The following is a 21,836-nucleotide window of genomic DNA, read 5'->3' on the forward strand; positions in this document are numbered from 1 at the left end:
AAAGCTAATCTATGTTGTTATCAGAGTATCTCCTTCTGAAAACATTATATCATATCATATTTGGTGTCATGAGTAGTATCAATGGCCAATTCATAACCCCAAGTGGAGAAATCTGTATTACCTCTTTTAATCCTGAAATTACTTATGTGAAAGTTATTGGCAATTTTCCTATTTATCCCTTCCCTGAAGTCCAGGAAGCTTGTCTTATAAAATGGAAGGAATTCTTATACAACAAGATCTTGCAATTCTTCTTATTTTAAAAGTTTGGATAAATATGTTTGTGTGTATATGGGAGGAAGACTTCAATTTTCAGAAGATTTACTATTTAGTGTCACAGAAGAAGGACAGGATTTTCAGGGTTAATTTGAAAAGGCCTTCTTTCTAGTAACTTAACTCCAATGGTTAAAGCTAAAACTCTTTCTTGATTAATTAAATATAAATTGTCTAGTGTTGAGATGAGTAAAAGAGATCTATATCTACACAGGGAGAAGCCAGAAGAAATAGAACAAATACAAATGTCCTAAAACTCATTTTCCAGATTACAACAACTGTGATGTGCCCAAGAACTACAAACATACAAACATGTGGACCTCTCAGTGTGCCTGCATAATTGACTCAGTATTTACTTACTTACTGAACAGTGTACATTTAGTCTTGTTTAGTAAGACCTCATCCACATATATTACAAGTCTTCCTTGACAGAAAATTATCTAGAATACAAAGGGAAGATAAATCAAACTCCTTTTCTGGATTTTAAGCTCCCAGTGACATGAAAATTCTTCATGGAAACTATGGACATCCCTTGTCTTACCTGAGTCCTGAAAAATGAGGCATTAGAGAAGCATATAGATTCATGATATTCGTGGTACCTGATACCCGAGGGTGCTTTCAGAGAAACTTCCCTGCTTAACAGCCCAACTGAAGGGACAGGGAGCCCTAGGCTTTATCTTCCAGATTGAATCTGATTGGTTCAAATTTGGACCCCTGATCTAAGGATAATCAGTACCTAGATGTATCAGAGATCCTCATAATGGCCTGACAACAATGACAGATGTGTAATCAGATGACAGATGTGTCATAAGTTATACCCTAGAAAAATTTGAATTCAGAGATAAGTCAAATCATCACACTGATATACACTGAAGTTTAAGATAGAAGAAAGTCATGAAGTAGAGTCAAATCCAGAATGGTAGAGTTAGCTGTATTTACGATGAAATAGGAGTTATGTATGTAAGGAGTTGTATATATAAGCAGAAAAATACGGTTGAGGAAGAAAAAAATACATACATACATACATACATACATACATACATATAGGTCTGTGGGCATGGAAATCCTTGGAATGATCCTGTATATATATGTATCATGGAGGAGAATTACTGCCTATAGTGAGAGAAGGAAAAGTAGGTGTGCAGAGAGAGGTTGACTCATAATATTGGATGAGCACTAGAGAAAGTTCCAAAAATTATGGCTGTTGAGTTCTATCTATAGAGTTTCCTTCTACTCGGCCAGCCGCAGCTTTTATTTTTGGATTTCCACAACAGTGTTTCTTCTTTATCATTTCATGTGCATCCCATGTGTGTCTTCTGACATTAGGTGACCAAAACGTGAATCCATTCCTTTCAACCAAAAGAGTCGATAGTAAGTAAAAAAAAAAAAAAAAAGGTTGAACACTAACTTATTCAAGTTTTGTAATGGAAAAGAATGTTATTTAAATGCCTTAAAAAATTTATCCCAAGAAAGACTTTATATTGACATGAATATATTTTTAAGGCTCCAGTTAGTAGCATTAATATTCTGTAATGTGGTGGGCCACAAACCTTGGTCCGTAAACCAGTTACATCAGAATTCACTGGGCATGTCTATAATATAGATTTGGGGGCTCCATCCCCAGAGACTGTATTCAGCCAGTCTAGGATAAGCCTGGAAATCCACAAATTGAAAATATTCCCCAGGCAATTTTAATGCACAATTGCATTTAGAAAAAAATTAGGACTTTAAGTTTAGAAGGCAAGATTCAGGTCTAGATAAGTAACCGCTTCTTTCATCTCTCCAAGTTTAGATTTCCTAATATTTAGTACAGATAACAATATTCTCTGCCAGGGTTGTGATGATTAGTGAGTTAATATACACAAAAAGTAAAGCAATTCTGGAATAGAAAATTAATTACCTGATTATGGGAATTTCTCTTAAAGGCATTAGTGCCTTTTCATACAGACTTGATGAAATCTTAGAATTCATCTCATGATACAGCCCCATTCCAAGGAATTCCCAGCCCATGGCATCATTATAAAAGTTTCCCATGCCAACAGGCTCATTTCAAGGATTTCCATGCCCACAGACCTATGTCAAGGAATTCTCATGCCAAAATTTTTCAAGGCATTAGTACCAATTTGGTTACTCTTGTATGATCATTCTTTAATTGTAGACTTTTATTTTTTTGTTTGTTTTGTTTGAATGATCTCTGTTTTTTTCTTCAATAATACAAGCATTATTTTCAACTGTGTAGTTCTCTTTGTTAATGGAGATATAGGTTAATGATAGAAGAATGATTAAAAACAAAATTACATCCATAAAACGAAATGTGAAGCTGTTAGAAACACAAAATTTTGTACATGTAATTTAAATTAAAATATTGCATAAAGTATATATACAACATAATCCCCATGATGTAATAAATTACAGTGCACACATATAAACTTGTATATGCATATATGTATATATGGATTTCAAATGCTGGAAAAATGTATATGAAAATTTGACCTTGGATTCTATCGGGTTCACTTCTTATATTTCTGTATTTTCCCAATTTTCTACATTATGTATTATTTTACAAGTTAAAAAACAATTATTAAAATTATTTTTAAATTAAAAAAATAAATGAATATAGTAGAAGATATAAGTGGCTCAATGGTATCAGACCTCAACATGGAAGTATCTGTCATGACTACCTATGAAATTCAGGCACTAGCACTAGTGAGACTTTCAGCATGGCTTTGGAAACAAGGGGTCCTGGGGCTTCCCCAGGATGATGCAAAACTTATAGGTCATTCTATAATCAGTAGGCTCCAGTTACACAATTGTCCAGAACTCAGGCTGTAAACATAGTGAATACCAGTTTTTCCTAGTAGTGAGTTTAGTTTTACCTGACCCATAGTAAGTGAGAGTGACATAGCAATTTCCCAGAGTTGAGTCATATTAAATTATAAATTGGGGAACCCGTGTTTAGATGACTTCAGACTATTAGTAAACCAAATATGAGATTAATAAAAAATAAATAATTTGAACAAATAATAGGATACGGCAGAGATTTGTGAAATGTTTTTCAGTTGGCATTTTAGGGACATAATAAAGAAAGGGTGTCATACATTATAGCGTGAACATTGTTTCTATCACAAATTTCAGGATCTAAAGTTGCTATAAACAATAATGGCAAGAAAACCAAGTAAGAAGGTACTGGCTTTAGAGACAGAAGAGCCACATTTGAGTTCCAGTCATACCACTGAGAGTAGCTGACGGACTTTAAGACTGTGTAAATACCTCTCCCAACCTTACTTTTGCAAGTGAAAATTGAGATAATGCCACTGCCTACTTTACAAAGTATTCTGAGGATGAAGTAAACAACTGTGTGTAAAAACATTTTGTAAAGTAAAAAAAATCACACAAAGGCACACACCCACATGTGTAGGTTGGTTTTTTCCTATCCTTGCCACTTCCAATTCAGCTAATGACAATTTATTTGCAATTCCAGCACCTACACATCTTTCTGGTTGTTTGTTTAGGGGTGCCACAGAATCAAACAGATACCCTGAGATGTAAGATATTACAAAAATTATTTTTCTTTCCTAAAGCAAGGCTATTTAAGATCCTTAAAGAACAGAATCCACTTAAATCTATCAACATACTTCAACACTTTACCTCAGATCTTCAAGTCATTTGCTGCTGCCATACCCCAGACATTATTTCCAGTTGGAATGAATCAACACAACAGTCAAGGGGTTAAGACACCAGCTGAACATTTTCCTGCTGGAACTTCGATGTCAATGACCTCACTCATATTCTCTCTGGGCATGAGTTTAACACTTCAGGGGGTTGAAAAAGATTTATTTGTCTTGTCAAAAATAGAGACCCTGGATTGTGTGTGTATATGCACACGCATGCTAGCTCCATTTGCATCTTAGATTTTACCAAACTGAACTAGTAACTGACATCAAAAGCAAAGTAAGACTTTAATCTGTATATCTGAATACATTGCCTCAACATACATACACCTTCAATGTATAATCTGCATTCTAACAATAATTACACTCATGATGCTCTTTGAAAAATAGTTATGTTTACCCAAATAACCAAATATATTATATTGTTCCAAGTCTTAGCCTAAATTAATCTGATTTTGCTCATCAAAACCAGGAGATTCTCAATGACTTGAAAAGACAGATAATGCAATTTTCCTCCCGATTTATAATACAATTGGCACTCTATTACAAGTACTAATTTTTAAAATGTGTTACTATCACAATATTTTAAAGTATACAATCCCTGGAAAAAGAAATATCCTATCCATCCAACATCAGAATTAGTGTTTCACATGTCCTGGGTGTAGGAGATGAGAAGGAAATTGCCAGAAAAAGAGAACACAAAATACATAAGTAACCAAAAACAAAACCTAAGTCCATCAAATCCATGTCAAAGAAATACACAATATTTTACATTGCTTCTCCTTTTCATCGATTCTTTTTGAGGCAGAGGAGTTTCCTGAAATGTTGTTGGAATTTAGAATTACTCAAGATGATTATAATTGAATGGCCAGAGGGAAATGCGGCCATTATGTCCTTTAGTACAAAGAAGCAATGACTTCCATAAGGAATACTGAATGTCATATTTGCCATGAAGGCAGCAAAATAAGAAATAAAGAAGCAAAAGAATGTTATCACTGTTTTTAATGCATTTATATGGGCTTCTGTGCTGGCATTTCTAACACCATGAAATCCATTTTGCATCCGATGAGTGTGCTTGTAGAGAGAAATGAATAACATAAAAGTGCACATCACAAATATGGCTAGAGGAAATAGTAATGCCAAGTTGACAAGAAGCACTTCATTAATTTGCCTTATCTTGGCTTCAGTCCTCTTCAGTGTGTCATTCTTGAGACCATCATCACTGTCCGTGTTTTGGGGGTAATCTGCCTCAACACACAGAGCTGCAGTGCTCATGGAGGCCAGAAAGCTTCCCAGAAGCAGCCAAAGCATTAACTTTGAGATCCTGAATTTCAGCCAAAGAAAATAGGACTGAGTGAAGCCTGATATCTTGAGGCAGTAAAATACAGAAAGGCAGGTGGCAAACCACAGACTGAGAGAGCTCAAAAACATCCAAAAGAACAACATTGCTGCACCATAAATTTTTACCCTATAAAAGAGTGGAAAGAACACAGAGAAAAAACCTTGTACCATTAACACCATCAGCAGACCAAATCTTGACATCCCTATACATATGAAAAGGAGTTGCATTGGTGTTAGCTTTCTGCTTTTGATCAATTCTTTACAGTTGATGATGATAAGAAATCCATTTACTGTAATCCCTGTGATAAATTCTGCTGACATAACGATAACATGAGGAATAGCTGACAAAGAGGAGACCATGTTTCCTACCACGAATCCTAGCTTTTTCCTCTGGATGGTGTTAAATACCTCTCCTCAGATGATCTTGCAGATAGGAACATACACGTAGTCCCGAGAAATCTGATCTTCTTCCAACTCCTGGATCATAAGTAGAATCTTGCAGTACACTTTTACCCTAAGGAAGAAAATCAAAGGGACTACTTTTTGAATCTGGTGCTCTTCAAAAGAAACCATGGGGATGCAAATTCAAAGATTTGAATGATGGTGAGGCCTTCCAATTACATCCTAGGGAAAATTGCCATATTGGCATTAATCAGTTCTCATTCTTACTCAACTTTGCCCAAAAATATGATTATAAATACATTTTATTTAGGTTACTCCTATTTCCTTTTTGTCTTTTGTTTTTTCCTGATGACAAATGATATATCCTCAGGATAGACAATTATTTTTTATTATTGCCACAAATATCCAACCTCAGATATGACTCTTTTCTCAGTACAGCTTTTTCCTAATAATAATTCCAAGACATTTCAAGAAATTTCCTCCTCCCCTCTCCCTACTCCTCCCACCCGACAAAGGTAATTTCTTCTCAGGACTTGAAAATCACTTCCTGGGATGAAGAATCCTTCATTCCTCTAAATGATCTCTCATATTTTTAAAGTTTTCTCTGTAGAATTCTGACCTGAGTTTCAGCAAACCACAGTGAGAGAAGTAGTGCTTAACTAGCATAACTAATTCTCATGTTTCCGTCATCTAATGCTCAGCTGAAGAGCATCATTTCAAAAGGTTATTGCATTTCTTATTACAAAGACATGTTCACATAACCTTACTGAACTTTAGATACATCATATGTTAAATGTAAATAAAACATTATTACTTCATAAATAAAATATGGTGCTCAAACTGCTTGGCTCAGTGACGAGGTCATACTAAACACTCAACAAATGCTACCTACTATTAATACTATCAAATGTCTGTCTTCATACTGTGTTTACCCCGGCAAGAAAACAATGATTCTATTAAGAAATATTTTCAATAAGACAGTTGAAATAGTTTTAATAAGAAATAAGACTTATCTATATGCTGCCCACAAGAGACATACCTTAGGTGGAAGAACATACACAGACTGAAAGGAAAGGGGTAGAAAAAGACATTTCATGCAAATAGAGCCAAAACAAAGCTGGACTGGCTGTACTTATATTAGACAACATAGACTTTAAAACAAAGACTGCAGTACGAGATAAAGAAGGGCTTTATATAATGGTAAAGAGTGAATCCAACAATAAGATATAACATTTGTAAATATTTATGCACCCAGCATAAGGACACTTAATATATAAAGCAAATGCTAGCAAACATAAAGGGAGAAATAGAAACACATTAATAGTACAGGACTTTAATACCCCGTTTACACCAATTGGATAGATCATCCAGACTGAAAATCAATAAGAAAACATTGGCCTTAAATGACATGTTAGGCCAGAGGGACTTAACAGGTATTTACAGAACATTCCATGCAAAAGCAACAGAATATAGATTTTTCTCAGTACACATGAAATATTTTCCAAGATAGATCATATGTTAGGTGACAAAACATTTCTTAATAAATTAAAGAGGATTGAAATCATATCAGCTTTTTTTCCAGCCACATGGTATAAAACTAGAAATTGATTACACGAAGCACATTAAAAAGTTTACAAATATGTGGAGATTAAACAACATGCTATTGAACAAGCACTGGGTAAAAGAAGAAATCGAAAGAGAAATTTAAAAAAGACCTTGAAACAAACAAAAATTTTTGAGATGCAGCAAAAACAGTTCTAAGGGAATTCATGGTGATAAGTGTCTATTTCAAGAAACAAGAAAATTCTCAAATAAACAATCTAACTTTACATCTCAAGAAGCTATAAAAGAATAAATAGAGCCCAAAGCTAGTAAAGGAAGGAAATAAAAAGATTAGAGAAGAAATCAATAAAATAAAGACTAGAAAGACAATAGAAAAGATCAATGTAACTAAGAAATAGTTCTTTGAAAAGATAAACAAAATCAACAAACTTTTAGTCAGACTGACTAAAATAAATAAAATCAGAAGTGAAAGAGGTGTTACATTAATGACAGAAATGCAAAAGATCATAAGAGTCTACTATGAACAATTATATGCCAATAAATTAGACAACCTAGAGGAAATGAATAAATTCCTAAAAACATACAACCTACCAACACTGAATCATGATGAAATAGAAAATTGGAACAGACTGATTACCAACAAGGAAATTGAATAGTAATCAAAAACCTCCTAACAAACAAAAGTCCAGGATGAGATGGCTTCATCAGTGAATTCCACCAGACATTCGAACTATAATTAATACCACTCCTTCTCAAACTCTTTAAAAAAAATTTCTTTCAAAAAATAAAAGAGAGGGAATTCTTCCAAACTATTTTATGAGTCTAGACTGACACCAAAACCAGAAAAAGGCACCATAAGAAAAGAAAATTACAGGCCAATATCTCTGTAAATAATTTGAAATCAGAGTCGGTTAAGTCTCTGACTCTTAGTATCAGCTCGGGTCTTGATCTCAGTTCGAGCCCCAATTTGGGCTTGAGGCATTACACTCCCCGACTTCAAATGATATTGCAAAACTATAGTAATTAAAACAGTACAGTATTGGCCTAAAAACAGACATATAGATCAAAAGAACAGAATAGAGAGCCCAAAATTAAACATATACGGTCAATTAATTTGCAACAAAGGAGTCAAGAATATATAATGTGGAGAGGACAGCCTCTTTAATAAATGGTGTTGGAAAGATTAGACAACCACATGCAGAAGAATAAAAGTGGACCACTTTCTTATGCCATACACAAAAATAAACTCAAAATGAATTAAAGATTTGAATGTAAAACCTGAAGCTGTAAAACTCCTAGAAGAAAACAAGCAGTTAGCTCCTTAACATGAGTCTCGACGATGATTTTTTGAATCTGACACCAAAAGCAAAGGCAACAAAGGCAAAAATAAACAAGTGGAAATACGTTAAACTAAAAAACTTCTGCACAGCAAATAAAACCATCAACAAATTGGAAAGGGAACCTACTGAATGGGAGAAAATAATTGCAAATCATATATCTGATAGGGGGCTTATATCTAAAATATATAAAGAACTCATACAACTCAACAACAAAACAACCACAAAAGTCCCCCCAAAACAAACAAAAAAACAATTTGATTTAAAAATGGGCCCCTGGGTGGTGCAGTCAGTTAAGAATCCTACTCTTGGTTTCAGCTCAGGTCATGATCTCAGGATTGTGAGATCAGGCCCCATGTTAGGCTCCATGCTGTGTATGGAGTCTGCTAAGGTTTCTCTCTCCCTCGCCTTCTCCCCCTCCCTACACTCACATGTTCTCTCTCTCACTCTAAAATAAATAAATATTTAAATAAATAAATAAATGGCAGAAGAGGGGTTCCTGGGTGGTTCATTCCATTAAGTGTCTGACTCCTGATATCAGCTCAGGTCTTGATCTCAGTTCAAGCCCCAACTTGGGCTCCACACTGAGTGTGGAGCCTACTTTAAAAAAACAGACAGAAGATCTGAATAGACATTTTTCTAAAGAAGACATATAGATGGGCAACAGGTACATGAAAAGATGTTCAACATCATTAATTATCAGGGAAATGTAAATGAAAGCCACAATGGGATATCGCATGTGTTAGGATGGCTGTTATCTAAATGACAAAAAATAACAAGTGCTGGCAAAGATGCGAAGCAAAGAGAACCTTTGCGTGCTGCTGGTAGAAATGTAAATTGGTACAACCACTGTGGAAAACAGTATGGCAGTTCCTCAAAAAATTAAAAGTAGAACTACCATATGATCCAGCAATTCCACTTCTGGGTATTTATCTGAAGAAAACAAAAACACTAACTCAAATTCACTGAAGCATTATTTATAAAAACCAAGATATAGAAACAACGTAAATGTCCATCAATGGATGAATGGATAAACAAATTGTGATACACACACACACACACACACACACACATATACACACACACAGAAGAATATTATTCAGCAATAAAAAAGAATGAAAGAATGAAATCTTGTCATTTGCAAGAACATGAATGGACCTTGAGGGCATTTTGCTAAGTGAAATAAGCCAGACAGAAAAAGACAAATACTGTATGATCTCTTTTATGTGTAGAATCTTAAAAACAAAAAGCAAAAAAGCTAAAACAAAACAAACCAAGCTCATAGATACAGAGAACAGATCTGTGGTTGAAAGAGGCAAGAGGTAGTAAGTGGGAGAAATGCATGAATTATTTTTTTTTAGTTTCAATAAGTTGAATAAATTTTTTAAAAGATAGTAAGAGTATTGAAAAGAAACAAAAAGAAAAAAGCAAAGAACTGGATTTGCCACCTGTTGTCCACACCCTTTGATGTTTTTTAAAGCCTCCCAAAGTCACAGGTACAATGTACATCCACTAGCCCGTGAAGGTAAATGTCAGTGCCACCTCCGGAGCATTCCCCTGAGGGCTTCATCACCTTCTCCACCCATCTTCTACACTTCATAGCTATTCAAAATGAAGCAAGATTTGCCCCATCTCAATCTTTTCTAAAATGCTGGTTTTGTGACCTGTAGATCAATTTTGCCTTTGATTTCTGGACATACCATTGCCCTTGTCTATAAACCTTGATTTTGCCCAGGGAATGATATCTGCCTGCCCCATGGCCTCCAGGAATATATTCCTGATATTGGGTACAGGTGAAGAAGCTTCATCTCATTTCTAAACTGTAGACCAGTGTCATGATTGAGATGAGAGAAAGAAAATGGGATTTATACAGTTTACAGCTTTGTGTCCTAAATTACCTCTCTGAGACTGGATCATGTGTATTGAATGATTACATTTAAAAGGATCTGATAACTGAGTTTTCAAATATTGTAGACCTCTACAGAATCTACTTCTTAGTTAAACTAGAAATTAAATCAATTATAGTCTTCCATTTTCCAAGAATTCTGTTTTCATTAATATTTTTTATAATTGTGTTTCACTGAATGATGTTGTTGAATTAAAGATGCCTGAGAAAATGATGTACAATTTAGCATATACATAACCAGCCAATGGACATTTACATGACAAACTATTAATAGTGTAATGTTAGACTAAAAGTCTTGAAATGTATACTGCCTATTGGGGAAATTTTTTTTATTATGATAAATATTCATTGCTTTTTACCCATACTATTATAAGGCATTATGGAAAAGATATATGCATATACCTGAAACATATCCTATTCTAGTGCAGAAATAGGGAACTTTTTTGTATTTCAAGTATCTTCACCTTGGTAATCAGCATTTGGGGAGATAACAATCACATTATTTTCTTTATTTTCCATTATTTCTTTTCTACGGTCCTTTCAATTTTCTGTGGTAAACTTGAGTAATAAAACATGGAGCAAAATAAGGAAACTCTTGTTAGCCAAAAAAAAAAAATTAACAAATTGATTGTAATAAAGATTAATTTCTTGTAATAAAGATTAATTATAATTATAACTATATTTTACAAAAAGTACTTCATTTTAAAAACTGCATATTTATAATAGCAACTTCAGAATGCATAAACGGTATGGATACATAAAATCTTAAGAAAATACAAAATCACACAAAACATTTTATAAAGTTATTTCGAATCTCATTTCTTAGACAAATGCATAATTTATAAGCTGGATTCTACTCCTGCTGAGTGTCCAAGTGCTTTCCCATTTTTTGCTGAGTTCATTTCAAACTATCTTGCATTTGTCACATTCATACAGGTGCAGCTCGTGGCATAGTCTGAGGGTTATATGACTCTGCTATGAGATTTGAATTTACCCAGAGCTTATGCCATTCTGAAATCCTGGAATCCAGCTCTCATTTGCTTCTCTAAATACATCACTAATTGAAGAGAAAGCTTGAATTTTCCAAGAACTATTCTAAAGGCATAATTGACATTCAGCTACAATTTACCTGGTTAGTATTTGCATTTGTGATTTTCCTGTCATATGTGGACTGTTTTGCATTTGCCCTTATTGAATCCATTTTGGAAGAAAATTTTAGTGAGGAGCTCTTTCTCAGATCTTGGGGAAGTTCATGGTGAGTGAGAGAGTCTTGAAGTTAATAATTCATGGGGTTGTTTAGAGGTCTGGAAAAAGCAGTGGCCAAATGGAGAGAGATGATTTTCTAATTAAATAATCTTTGAAAATTCTACTTAAAAATAAATTTGCTATTAAAGAGAAATAACAGTATCTATAATATATTAAATTATATTAGCAATACTTATAATTTATTAAACAAGTTTTAGTTTCCTGATCTCCCAGTCGATACATATTCTAAAGTCTCACATGAACCTTGGGAACTAGTATAGCTCCCATGGAGTTTTTTGTTTGTCTGTTTGTTTGCTTTGCTCTGCTTTGAACAATGTGGTAAGGGCTGCCTGATTCTAAGATGTTCATAAATGGCTTGAAAAATTAGAATGAACTTTAAATATCGACACTATGACCAGTTATTTTTCATGCACAGATATCAGCTAATTTGGTTCTCATTGATTATAACTGTATAAATGTCTGATTTTTTTTTAAACAAGCACATTGAATTACTAGTACTTTCTAGTGCTTAGGGTAGGTGCTTTATAGATCCCTAAGGAGATTGAAATTGTTTTCATTCTTTCAGCTGAAAATATTTTTGTTTACGATTTTTTCATTACCCTTGCTTTGATATTGAAATTATGCAGAGAATCGGCTCTAAAGATTGAATCCTTTATTGGTCCAACTTAATGCATTGAATTGGCTTATTTCTGTAATACAACAACTACAACGACAGCAATACTCAAAATGTTTTTTGGCCTTCTGTAAAGAAATGATGCAAAATTTCATTTATAATCTGTCTTGTCATTACATGGTCATAGGAGGTGAAAGAACTCTTAAGTGTTTAAAACCATGTTTATGCGTGTACCTTGTTCACATACCGGCAACATTTGGGCCACTGTCTCCTTGCCGAGACCAGATTCCAATCACTAGAGAAACAATGTTTTAAAGTTCATGCAATATGTCTTCATGTATGTTCAATGTAGTTTGTTTATTTTTATGTTGTGTTGATTTCAGTATTCTCATAGGTGATATGAACTTTGAGCTTGGAGACAAGTTTTCTTTTTAAAGATTTTGTTTCTTTATTTGACACACAGAGAGAGAGACAGAGAGAGCACAAGCAGGGGGAGCAATAGACAGAGGGAGAGGGAGAAGCAGGCTCTCTGCAGAGTAGGGGGAGCCCAATGTGGGACTCGATTCCAGGACCCCGGGATCATGACCTGAGCCGAAGGCAGTCGCTTAACCAACTGAGCCACCCAGGTGCCCATGGAGACAAATTTTTAAATATATTCTCTGAGTTCCCTCCACAAGTTTCTAGGACACTAAGTATCAGGCGAGTGAAGGAGAATCGCAATAAGGTGAACTTCAGACTCATGATCCAAGCTGCCAAAGTTATTTCCATATGTGTTATATGGCATTCATGGGCTTATTCTCTGAAAAAAACGTAGACATCAAATTTAAGTAATGGAAATTAAGTAAATTTTCTAATTGTACTCAGAGTTGACAATAAATGTATCAGTTGCTTTGCAATAATATTAGCAAGTATTTATTTTATTCTAGGCATTGTTCTACATATTTACTATTGTTTAATTCTTACTGAAAAACTATGGAATTCCCTCATTTGATGAACACAGTGAAGTTCCAAAACTGAAGCTTCAGGATAGTGTAAATAAGGATTTGAATACAGGTGTTCTCTCTCTGTCTGGAGACCATGTTGCTGAGCAAAGCACTACATATATTCTGATTGGAATAGTGTGTTTCACCAAAATTATTAAAGAATACATGTAAAATCAACTGGAGAATCACAGTTTAATAGCCGCAATTCTTTCAATATATACATTAATGGGAAGATATTGAATATAATCCACTTTTTTAGGAGCACATTCGTGAAGTGATGAAGCTGTGGAGACTGTATTATTAGCATATCTGACTGTGTCTGGATGCCATGGAACTGAGATGGCAAACAGCAAACAGAACCTAATAATAAATATTCAATAAATATTGTTATTGATTTGTGTGTGTGTGTGGGGGGGAAGTGAGACACAACTCAGTTCACTGGAAAGTTATAGAACTCCTAGGATTCATAAAAACCTTATCACTAGTGGGATGCCTGGGTGGCTCAGTTGGTTAAGCGTCTACCTTCTGCTCAGGTCATGATTCTGAGGTCCTGGGGTCAAGTCCCACCTCTGGCTCCTTGCTCAGTAGGGACCTGCCTCTCCCTCTCCCTGTTGCTCCCCATGCTTGTGCGTGCTCTCTCTCTCTCTCTGACAAATAAATAAATAAAATCCTAAAAAAACCTGAAAAATCTTATTGGTAGAAGAAAGAAATCAGATCCCACCACAACCATGCCCATTTTATAGAGGAAGACATTTTGGAATCCTCTAGATTAGGTGACTTTTTCAGGGTTAAATGACTAAAAAATAAGCAGAATTTATGTAGGTCATTTCAATTTCTGGGCTTACATTTCCTCTTGGGCAAAACAAGTGTATAGAAAAAAAAAAGAATGGCTACAATTTTGATTTTGTCAACATTTTCAGACTCATCTTTCTGCCAAAACCTTGAAGCAGTTGAGTTGCCTTTGCCTGAGCTATGGCCCATCTAGGACAGATAAAGAATAGTATTTCATGATCCACTGACTACTCTATTGGATTAAAGTCCTGCTTGTGAGCCAACTCTTCTCCACTCCCCCCACTCAAGCTGATACTCTAATGCTTATTGTACTTCTGCTTTGAAAGCCTTCCCCTGTGTAAATTATAATTCATGTCTTAGATTATCAGTGGATGAGGAGATAGAGAAGAGTTTAGTTTCTCAAAGAGACTACATAATTAAGGAATTCATTACCTTCTTAGCATATCACTAAAATTTAACTCTTATATTCCATGGGACATTTTAAACAAGCAGGAAATTAAGGATGCAATACTTTTGAAAGTTGCATAAAAATGCAAAATGTAAACTAGTCGTTATGAACTGGCTGAATATGACAAATATGCATCTAAGATAGTAGAACAAAGATAAAGTTGGGGGAAGGACATTTTCATTTTTTTTCATTGCAATTGAGTAAATGTTAAATAACGTAATAGAAGCAGACAGAAGAAGAAAATTTTAGTCCAAGAGTCAGAGACAAGTATTTAGAATGGGTCCCTAATAGAAGTAAAACATGCATTCTATTATTTCTCTGTCCTGAAATGGACTGCAGCCCACTTTTAGATGTCTAACATTCCATAGTAACTTGCACACCAGAAAAGTAGCCAACAGCACAAAATATAGTGATAGCATAACTCCAAATCATGGTTTAGAACACATAATAACAACCCCCCAAATCCCGAAGTCTGCTATTTTTTAGTGCATTTTGAAGACCAAATTGTTTCAATAAATTTGAATAAACAGTGTTTAGATATTTTGATATGATCTGTCCCTTCTTCAGCACTCTTATTTTCCACATCCATTCCAAATTCGAAGTGACCGTATTCCAACATAAGACTCTAATGTATCTTTATATTTCCAGAAGCACTTTGGACTCAAAATGAAAAGAGAGCAATTTGTTGGAGAATGATACATTTGTTACTATTTTCCTTATCTTTTCAAAGATAAATTATTAAAAGGAAAGATTTGTAGCAGCTATAAACCAACCAGCAATAAGTTAAAACTCCAGTGGCACCATTTATCTTCTCTAGCTTTAGTATAATCCTTTGGGCTGTCCACAATACAAGATGGATTTCCGTCCTTTTTTTTTCCCCCACGTCCTTTGTTTCTGATAGATTTTAGAAAGTTAATCAAACAAGATTTTTCCTTGTCTGAGATCTAGCTGATGTTACCTTGAGACAACATTTGTAGAAAATAAAAACCTCCATGCCCAATTTTGGTGACATTGACATTTCAGAACTGATGTATTCAAGTAGCGATATATGGACCTTTCAGAAGGTCATAGGAAGCAATTCATCCACAAGTGGAGAAAAAGTAGTACACCCTTCCTTGATTTACATATGATGTGGTCAGGTAGGCCTTCCGTGCTAATTCAGAAGAAGAAAACTAGATTATGTGCACAGCAGTGTGTGCAAATTGAGTTTTTTCTCAAAAGGTATCCACAAAAAAATGTCAACACTTCGAGGAGACATATTTCTTCTGAATCTGAAATACCAAGCTGGTATATTTATGACTGTGACATCTAAAAACTAGTGAAGAAAGGAGAATTTTTTTCTTTTCCAAGATTACATGCAGAGTACATTTTGCGTGTGTGTGCAGCAATATGTGTACTTACTACCATCCTGCTGGTCCTCCCTCTCAGAAATAGAATATGGATTCTAGGAAATAGGTTAACTCGGGTTGCTTTTAAATTTTGATCACTGGATTTTTGGAATGGAATTTTTTACTTGGTTAGATGTGTGTTGCTTATTTTAAATGTGTGTATTCTAATTCTCTTAACATTTTGCAATCATTCGTAATGAGTAAAAGAAATGTGGAAAATTCTGGAGAGACTATTTTTAATGTGTTTATGCAATTGGAGTTCTGTCTCCAAGAGAAAAAGAGTATATATTCATTGACTGTAAACCTTGAAAATAAACATATCCATGACTATTGTTCAAATCACTCAATAGTTATCAGTGATCAACCAAATAAATATGACTAAAATTATGAAGTAATCCTATTATCTCTAGGAGGTTTAAAAATATATGTTAAAAAGATAACTCAATATAACTATGGATTTTATTACACGGATTCCTCTACAAAAGGGAAAACAAAATCGTTTTTGTTATCATTTTTTATTCATAATATTATTGGTTATTGGTTTTTAAAATTTCATCCCTGTGGTCACAACATAGCTTTACAAAGGTCTAAATCCAATGATCACATTTTGAATTATGGTTAGCACCACATTAGCTTGGGAAATAAGCATCTAAACCTGGTGATATCCTTTATGCAGGTCAGCGGATGAACCGCTATCAGCTTGTCCGCCTGCCTTCTGGAGTCTCAATCACTTTCTTTCTACTCTGCTCTGTCTCCTGAATGATCACTAGCATTGACAAATCATTTATGAATAAGTCTCCGTATTTTGGCCTTGGTTCAGGGAGCTTTTTTGTTTGTTATTGTTTTTTTTTTCTTTTTCTAGCTGATAGTATTCTAAATGAAAACCAAAATTTTCAGTCAAGGCTAGTCATAATTCTAAAAATGTAAGCGCTTTTTTGGTTAAAAAAAATTTTTTTTTCGAATATGGATTAGTGGTTAATCTAGGTCTAGAATCACAACTGCATAAACTTTCAATAATCTTAATCGTTTTTCTTTTGAAAAGAATGGAGTTGCTATAATCATTCTACATACACTTACTGTAAAAGGAATTCCGTGTGGCTGAGAGGTGAGTGGGGGAGGGGTAAAATGGGTGAAAGGGATTAGAAGTACACTCGCGGTGAGGAGCACTGAGAAATGTTTAGAATTGTTGAGTCACTATATTATACGCCCTAAACTAACTCAACACTGTATGCTAATTATACTTAAAAACTAAAAAAATAATAAAAATAACAGAATAAAATAAAAACAAAAATAATTTAAAAGGGGTTCCGGTTGCACGGGTAACACATCAACTAACCACTCATTGATGCAGCAGCTTATTTCTGTTCCCATTATATTGTGGGCACTTTACCTTATTGCAAAATAATTTTCCAAAACATAACCTCTAATAGGTAAATATATTTCAGAATCAGAGAGTAATTAATTATTCTTAATTTGTTAGATGTTTATATTTTTCCCAATTTTTGACTAATATTAAATAGAACATCTTTGTATGCAGGTGTTTGATTTTATTTCTGATTATCTACTTAGGTTGGGATAGAGGAGTATATCAAAGTATGTGACAATTTTTAAGTTCATGACCTATATTGACATTGTTTTCAGGAAACTGTAGAAGTTTACATCGCATTAGGAAAATGATTGTTTCTGCTTACTGTACATCTGTCAGCATTTTGTGTTTCTTCTAAAGATGTTTTTTAATTTGAGAGTGAAATGGTTTTTGATTTTTATTTGCATTTTTAGCATAAGTGTGGTTGAGCTTTTTTTGATATATGTATTATCCACCTAAGTTTTCTCTTCTGTAATTCGTCTATTTATATCCATTGCCTGTTGTTGTTACTTTAAGTGACTTCCTTTCATCTGTATGCTTTAAACAGTTCCTTAATTAGAAAGTCAAACTTAATTCTATATTTGTATCTGTAAGTCATTACATACTTATTTGACAGAAGATGAACTTGTTGTACTATTCGTAAAAGCAGTTCTGATAGGAACTCTTTAATTTAGCTATTAAGCTTTGCTTTTTAATCTGTTACCATACCTTTAAATACACCATCACAGATGGAGGTCAGAGTACACTGGAAATCTAGTGACTATGAGAGAAACACTTGAGATTTAAGTTATTTTAAAGCTGTAATTTTTTTTATTTAGAATTAATTCAGAAAATGAGTGACATGAATAAAACCACCTAAGGATACTATTACTAGCACAGAAGAACTTAGTAGACCCAGTGGACTATTCTGTTGTTCATAAGCAAAAGGATTTTGTCTATTTTGTCTCAAATCCTGGCTATTCTAATTTAATTTTTAAAAATGGAGATTTCAATAAAATACATATTTTTACTTTCCTAAGAAAAAGTATATTATATATAAAATTATATACACATATTTATATTCACATAAATATATATTACAAATGTGTAATATATTACATATTTATTACAGCTCTCTCTATACATTGTATATATTACAACCCCTACACCAAACTGATCGGAAGGCAAATATATCCCTAAGGGGGAAAAATGACAAAGGTGTTTTACATATTTAGGAATAGCAAGCAAAGCAAAACATAACGAAATAATATGAATGACAGTTCCCTAATTGAAGACAATAGGGAAATTAAAATGCAACACAGCATTTTTTATTTCTAAAATGAATTTCTAAAGATAATATCTTAAAAGATGAAATCTTGCCTGTATATATTGGTGGTTTCTCAATTGCCCGTATTAACAAGTTAAATATAAATGGACACCAATTAATGTGCTGAAAGGAGGTGAAAAGCAAATTATAATGGTTTTTTAGTAACTGTAACAGACAGAGCGATGGAATGTTAAGTTGCAAGAACAAGGTGGACTATGTACTTATGCAGGCTCTAGCAAATGACACACACACAGCACAGAAAAAGAAGTTTATTTCTTATTCACTTCAGGACTCCTTTTTATTTACTTTGAACAGAAATTACAGTTCTTGTTACACAATTATCTAGAACTGAAAAATAATATATGGTCTTAGATTTTAGTAATTTTCAAAAATACTGAGATAGTGATTCTGTATACTTCATTTAAGTGTTTTCTGGGATACATGACTGGTTTGCTGGGAAAGAAGAGGAGAATCTATCTTGAATGAAATAAACAATGCTATACTCAAAATCAACTTATAAATATGAAAATTCAGCTGGATACAGACACTCAAACACTCCAATGACTTTCTTGATTCTAGTTCTTCACTTTCTACATTCTAGCTGACAATAATGTCAGTTAGGTATTGAGACTTTGCGGGTCACACACTGTTTTAAGAATCTGATGAATACTCTGAACCACCTTCCTTTAAAAATATCACACCCCCAAAAAAATTATGGATATAATTTCAGAGGTTTCAGAGTCTGACTTTGATTGACTAATTACAGCCAGATTAAGATCCTCATCTCGAGAAAAACAAAAGACATATATTAGGAGGTCATAATAGTTAACTTTTAAAATAACTGGGTTTAATATTATGGGCATAGTGATAGAGAAATCTTTGGTCATATATTGTGGGATTTATCTTTATAAAAATTACAACAAATAAAGTTCAATGAAAATTTGAGTCAAAATCAGTAGTAGATCAATCCAAAATTCCTTTGGCCAGAAGCATATTGCTTATTTTCAAGTTTAATTTTAATTTTAAATGAGTTCATAACACTCGTTAATTTAGTGTTAGTTGAATGTCATGTGGTTATAGCATTTTCTGTATTAGAAAAAAATTTTTTTACTTTAAAAAGGCATCAGCTGTGAATACCAAGACTGGTTTTTATGGAATACTTTTTCAAATCAATTTTTCTGCGTGAAATCATCCAGACACAAGTATGTCCACTATTTGATTATAAAAAACAGCATGTTGGTGTCATATAATGTTGGTTCAGAACATTTATCTTATTCAACAAGCAGTGTGGCGTGGCTGTTTTATTGCTCCCCCAATTCAAGTGATATTCTGTTTTTTCTAGTTAACTGGCACATTATTGATCTATTGAGATGAATTGTCGCTGAAGCAAAAATCAGAATGCTTACTTTTCATCTTTGCTCATAAGAATTCTCTTTTCAGTTTTCTTGTATGTTTTATTTGCAAAAAGATTCTAATTACAATAACTTCTGGAATACAGACAGAAAGATAAAAATACACATTTTCTTAGCACTTAAAAATCTTTTTTTGGTCATAAGCCATCATCAAAATACAGATATTTTTACAATTAATTATTATATGGTTCTTCTTTCATAACTGAAATATGAATGTCATTTTAAACTTTATCATTAGTAAGTGGGTTATAAGATAACTAAATCTGTGATGTAATAAAAGAGATTGCTACTTTTTAAGTCTCAAAATAATACTTGAAATTGCTAGGGCGCCTGGGTGGTTCAGTTGGTTAAGCATCTACCTTTGGCTCAGGCCATGATCCTGGGGGTCCTGGGCTCCAGCTCTGCTCGGTGGGGAGTCTGCTTCTCCCTCTCCCCCCTGCTCATGCTCTCTCTCTCTCTCTCAAATAAATAAATAAAATATTTTAAAAAAAGAAATTGCCTAAATGACAAATTTTGAACATAAAATCATGTACTATGGTTTTTAATCCCACTTATCTGATCTCCATTTTGTTGTAGAGGTAGTTTGTATATACAGAATGGCACATATTTACATGGAGGGAGGGACTGTAGTTCCTGCTGTGTCTGCTTATACATTAAATTATTGTACTGTAGGTAAATGCAGGTTTTGTTCTATGTAAATACATGAGATGACAAATCTTTTTACTAATCCATATTTACATGTATTATCTAGATTTTTACTGGTGACAGTGAATCTAGCTAATAGCCGTAGTCTTTATGGAAATGTATATTGGAAAGTTAAAAACACCATATAAACATGGGGAAACATTATGTAGGTGAGTTAACTATTTGTTATTACTATTCTTTGCCACCTTAATATAAACATATAATCGTAATTAAATTCATTATTAGACTTACTAGTGCTCTACACCGAAATACTGGAATAGCCTTTGGTATGAAAAGAGATCTACTTAGCTGAGCAAATGTTCATGAAACCATGTGGATGCTTTGTGCCACGCAGCTCTGTCTATGTCTTTGAGGAGTTATCACCTGTGGGTGAGAGAAATTTTAGGAGACTCGCTTTTGGTAAAACAAAGCACAACTCTGCAGTCAGAGTTGGATTTACCAGGAGACCACTGAAGCGGCTGCAAGCTTCAGGGCTTCATGCTATGACTGGCCCTTTACTTCCAGGGCCTCACAAGGGACCTGTAGCAGTGGGAATAAACATATGCTTTTGTAACATTTGCAAAAGTCAAGTATTTTATCTGAAAGCAGTGAAGACTGTTCTCTCTTTGTCTTCTTTATATTTTCTTCAGTGTAAATGGGGTTGGGATAATTGAAGAAAGTTTTGAGGGGCGCCTGGGTGGCTCAGTTGGTTAAGCATCTGACTCTTGGTTTCAGCTCAGGTCCTGAGCTGGCTCCCTGCTCAGCGGGGAGTCTGCTCACCCTCTCCCACTGCCCCTCCCCTACACGTGCTCTCCTACTCTCTCTCTCTCTCTAAAGTAAAAATGAATTAATCTTTAAAGAAAAAAAAGGAAGAACGTTTTGAGATTAGTCTAAAAGGAAGTTAGTTGGGGATACATTGCAACTGAGTTGAAAAGAGCACATAGTTAATGTGGCTCCCCATCTCTTACACAGATAGTTAACGTCATTTCCTGGTTGTCTCTGGGTGGGAACGGCTTTCTGTCATCCATCATGCCAATTAGGATGGTGTCATGGCGCAAGGATGTTAGCACCTGAGTCAGAGGCATAGT

At 34.2% G+C, this 21,836-nt stretch overlaps 2 protein-coding genes across 5 annotated transcripts in view; one reads left to right on the forward strand and one right to left on the reverse strand.

Moving 5' to 3' along the window:
• The window catches only part of LOC123789226 (uncharacterized), a 69,450-nt gene that overhangs the window by 11,146 nt on the left and 36,468 nt on the right, over nucleotides 1-21,836 (forward strand). The window contains exons 3-4 of one of the 4 annotated variants that reach the window (XR_015723972.1): nucleotides 11,427-11,622; nucleotides 17,023-17,878. The exons of 1 other annotated variant lie outside the window; for it this stretch is intronic. The gene's annotated coding sequence lies outside the window, so the exon portion shown is untranslated. Of the gene's footprint in view, nucleotides 1-11,426; nucleotides 13,867-17,022; nucleotides 17,879-21,836 lie in introns of those variants that run through there. 2 more of the 4 variants (XR_015723970.1, XM_087861030.1) reach the window with 2 other exon arrangements.
• On the reverse strand, nucleotides 4,728-5,642 carry LOC123789225 (taste receptor type 2 member 2-like). The gene has a single exon (XM_045793135.2). The coding sequence runs from the start codon at nucleotides 5,640-5,642 to the stop codon at nucleotides 4,728-4,730; it is 915 nt and encodes a 304-aa protein (XP_045649091.1).

Source organism: Ursus americanus, chromosome 3 (genome assembly GCF_024610735.1).
Source record: "Ursus americanus isolate L20-20 chromosome 3, mUrsAme1.1.p, whole genome shotgun sequence".
Lineage (NCBI taxonomy): Eukaryota > Metazoa > Chordata > Mammalia > Carnivora > Ursidae > Ursus > Ursus americanus.

What these genes read in the sequence shown, in the direction of transcription:
- LOC123789225 (XM_045793135.2), bottom strand. Translation starts at nt 5,642, where the DNA reads ATGGTCTCCTCTTTGTCAGCTATTCCTCATGTTATCGTTATGTCAGCA.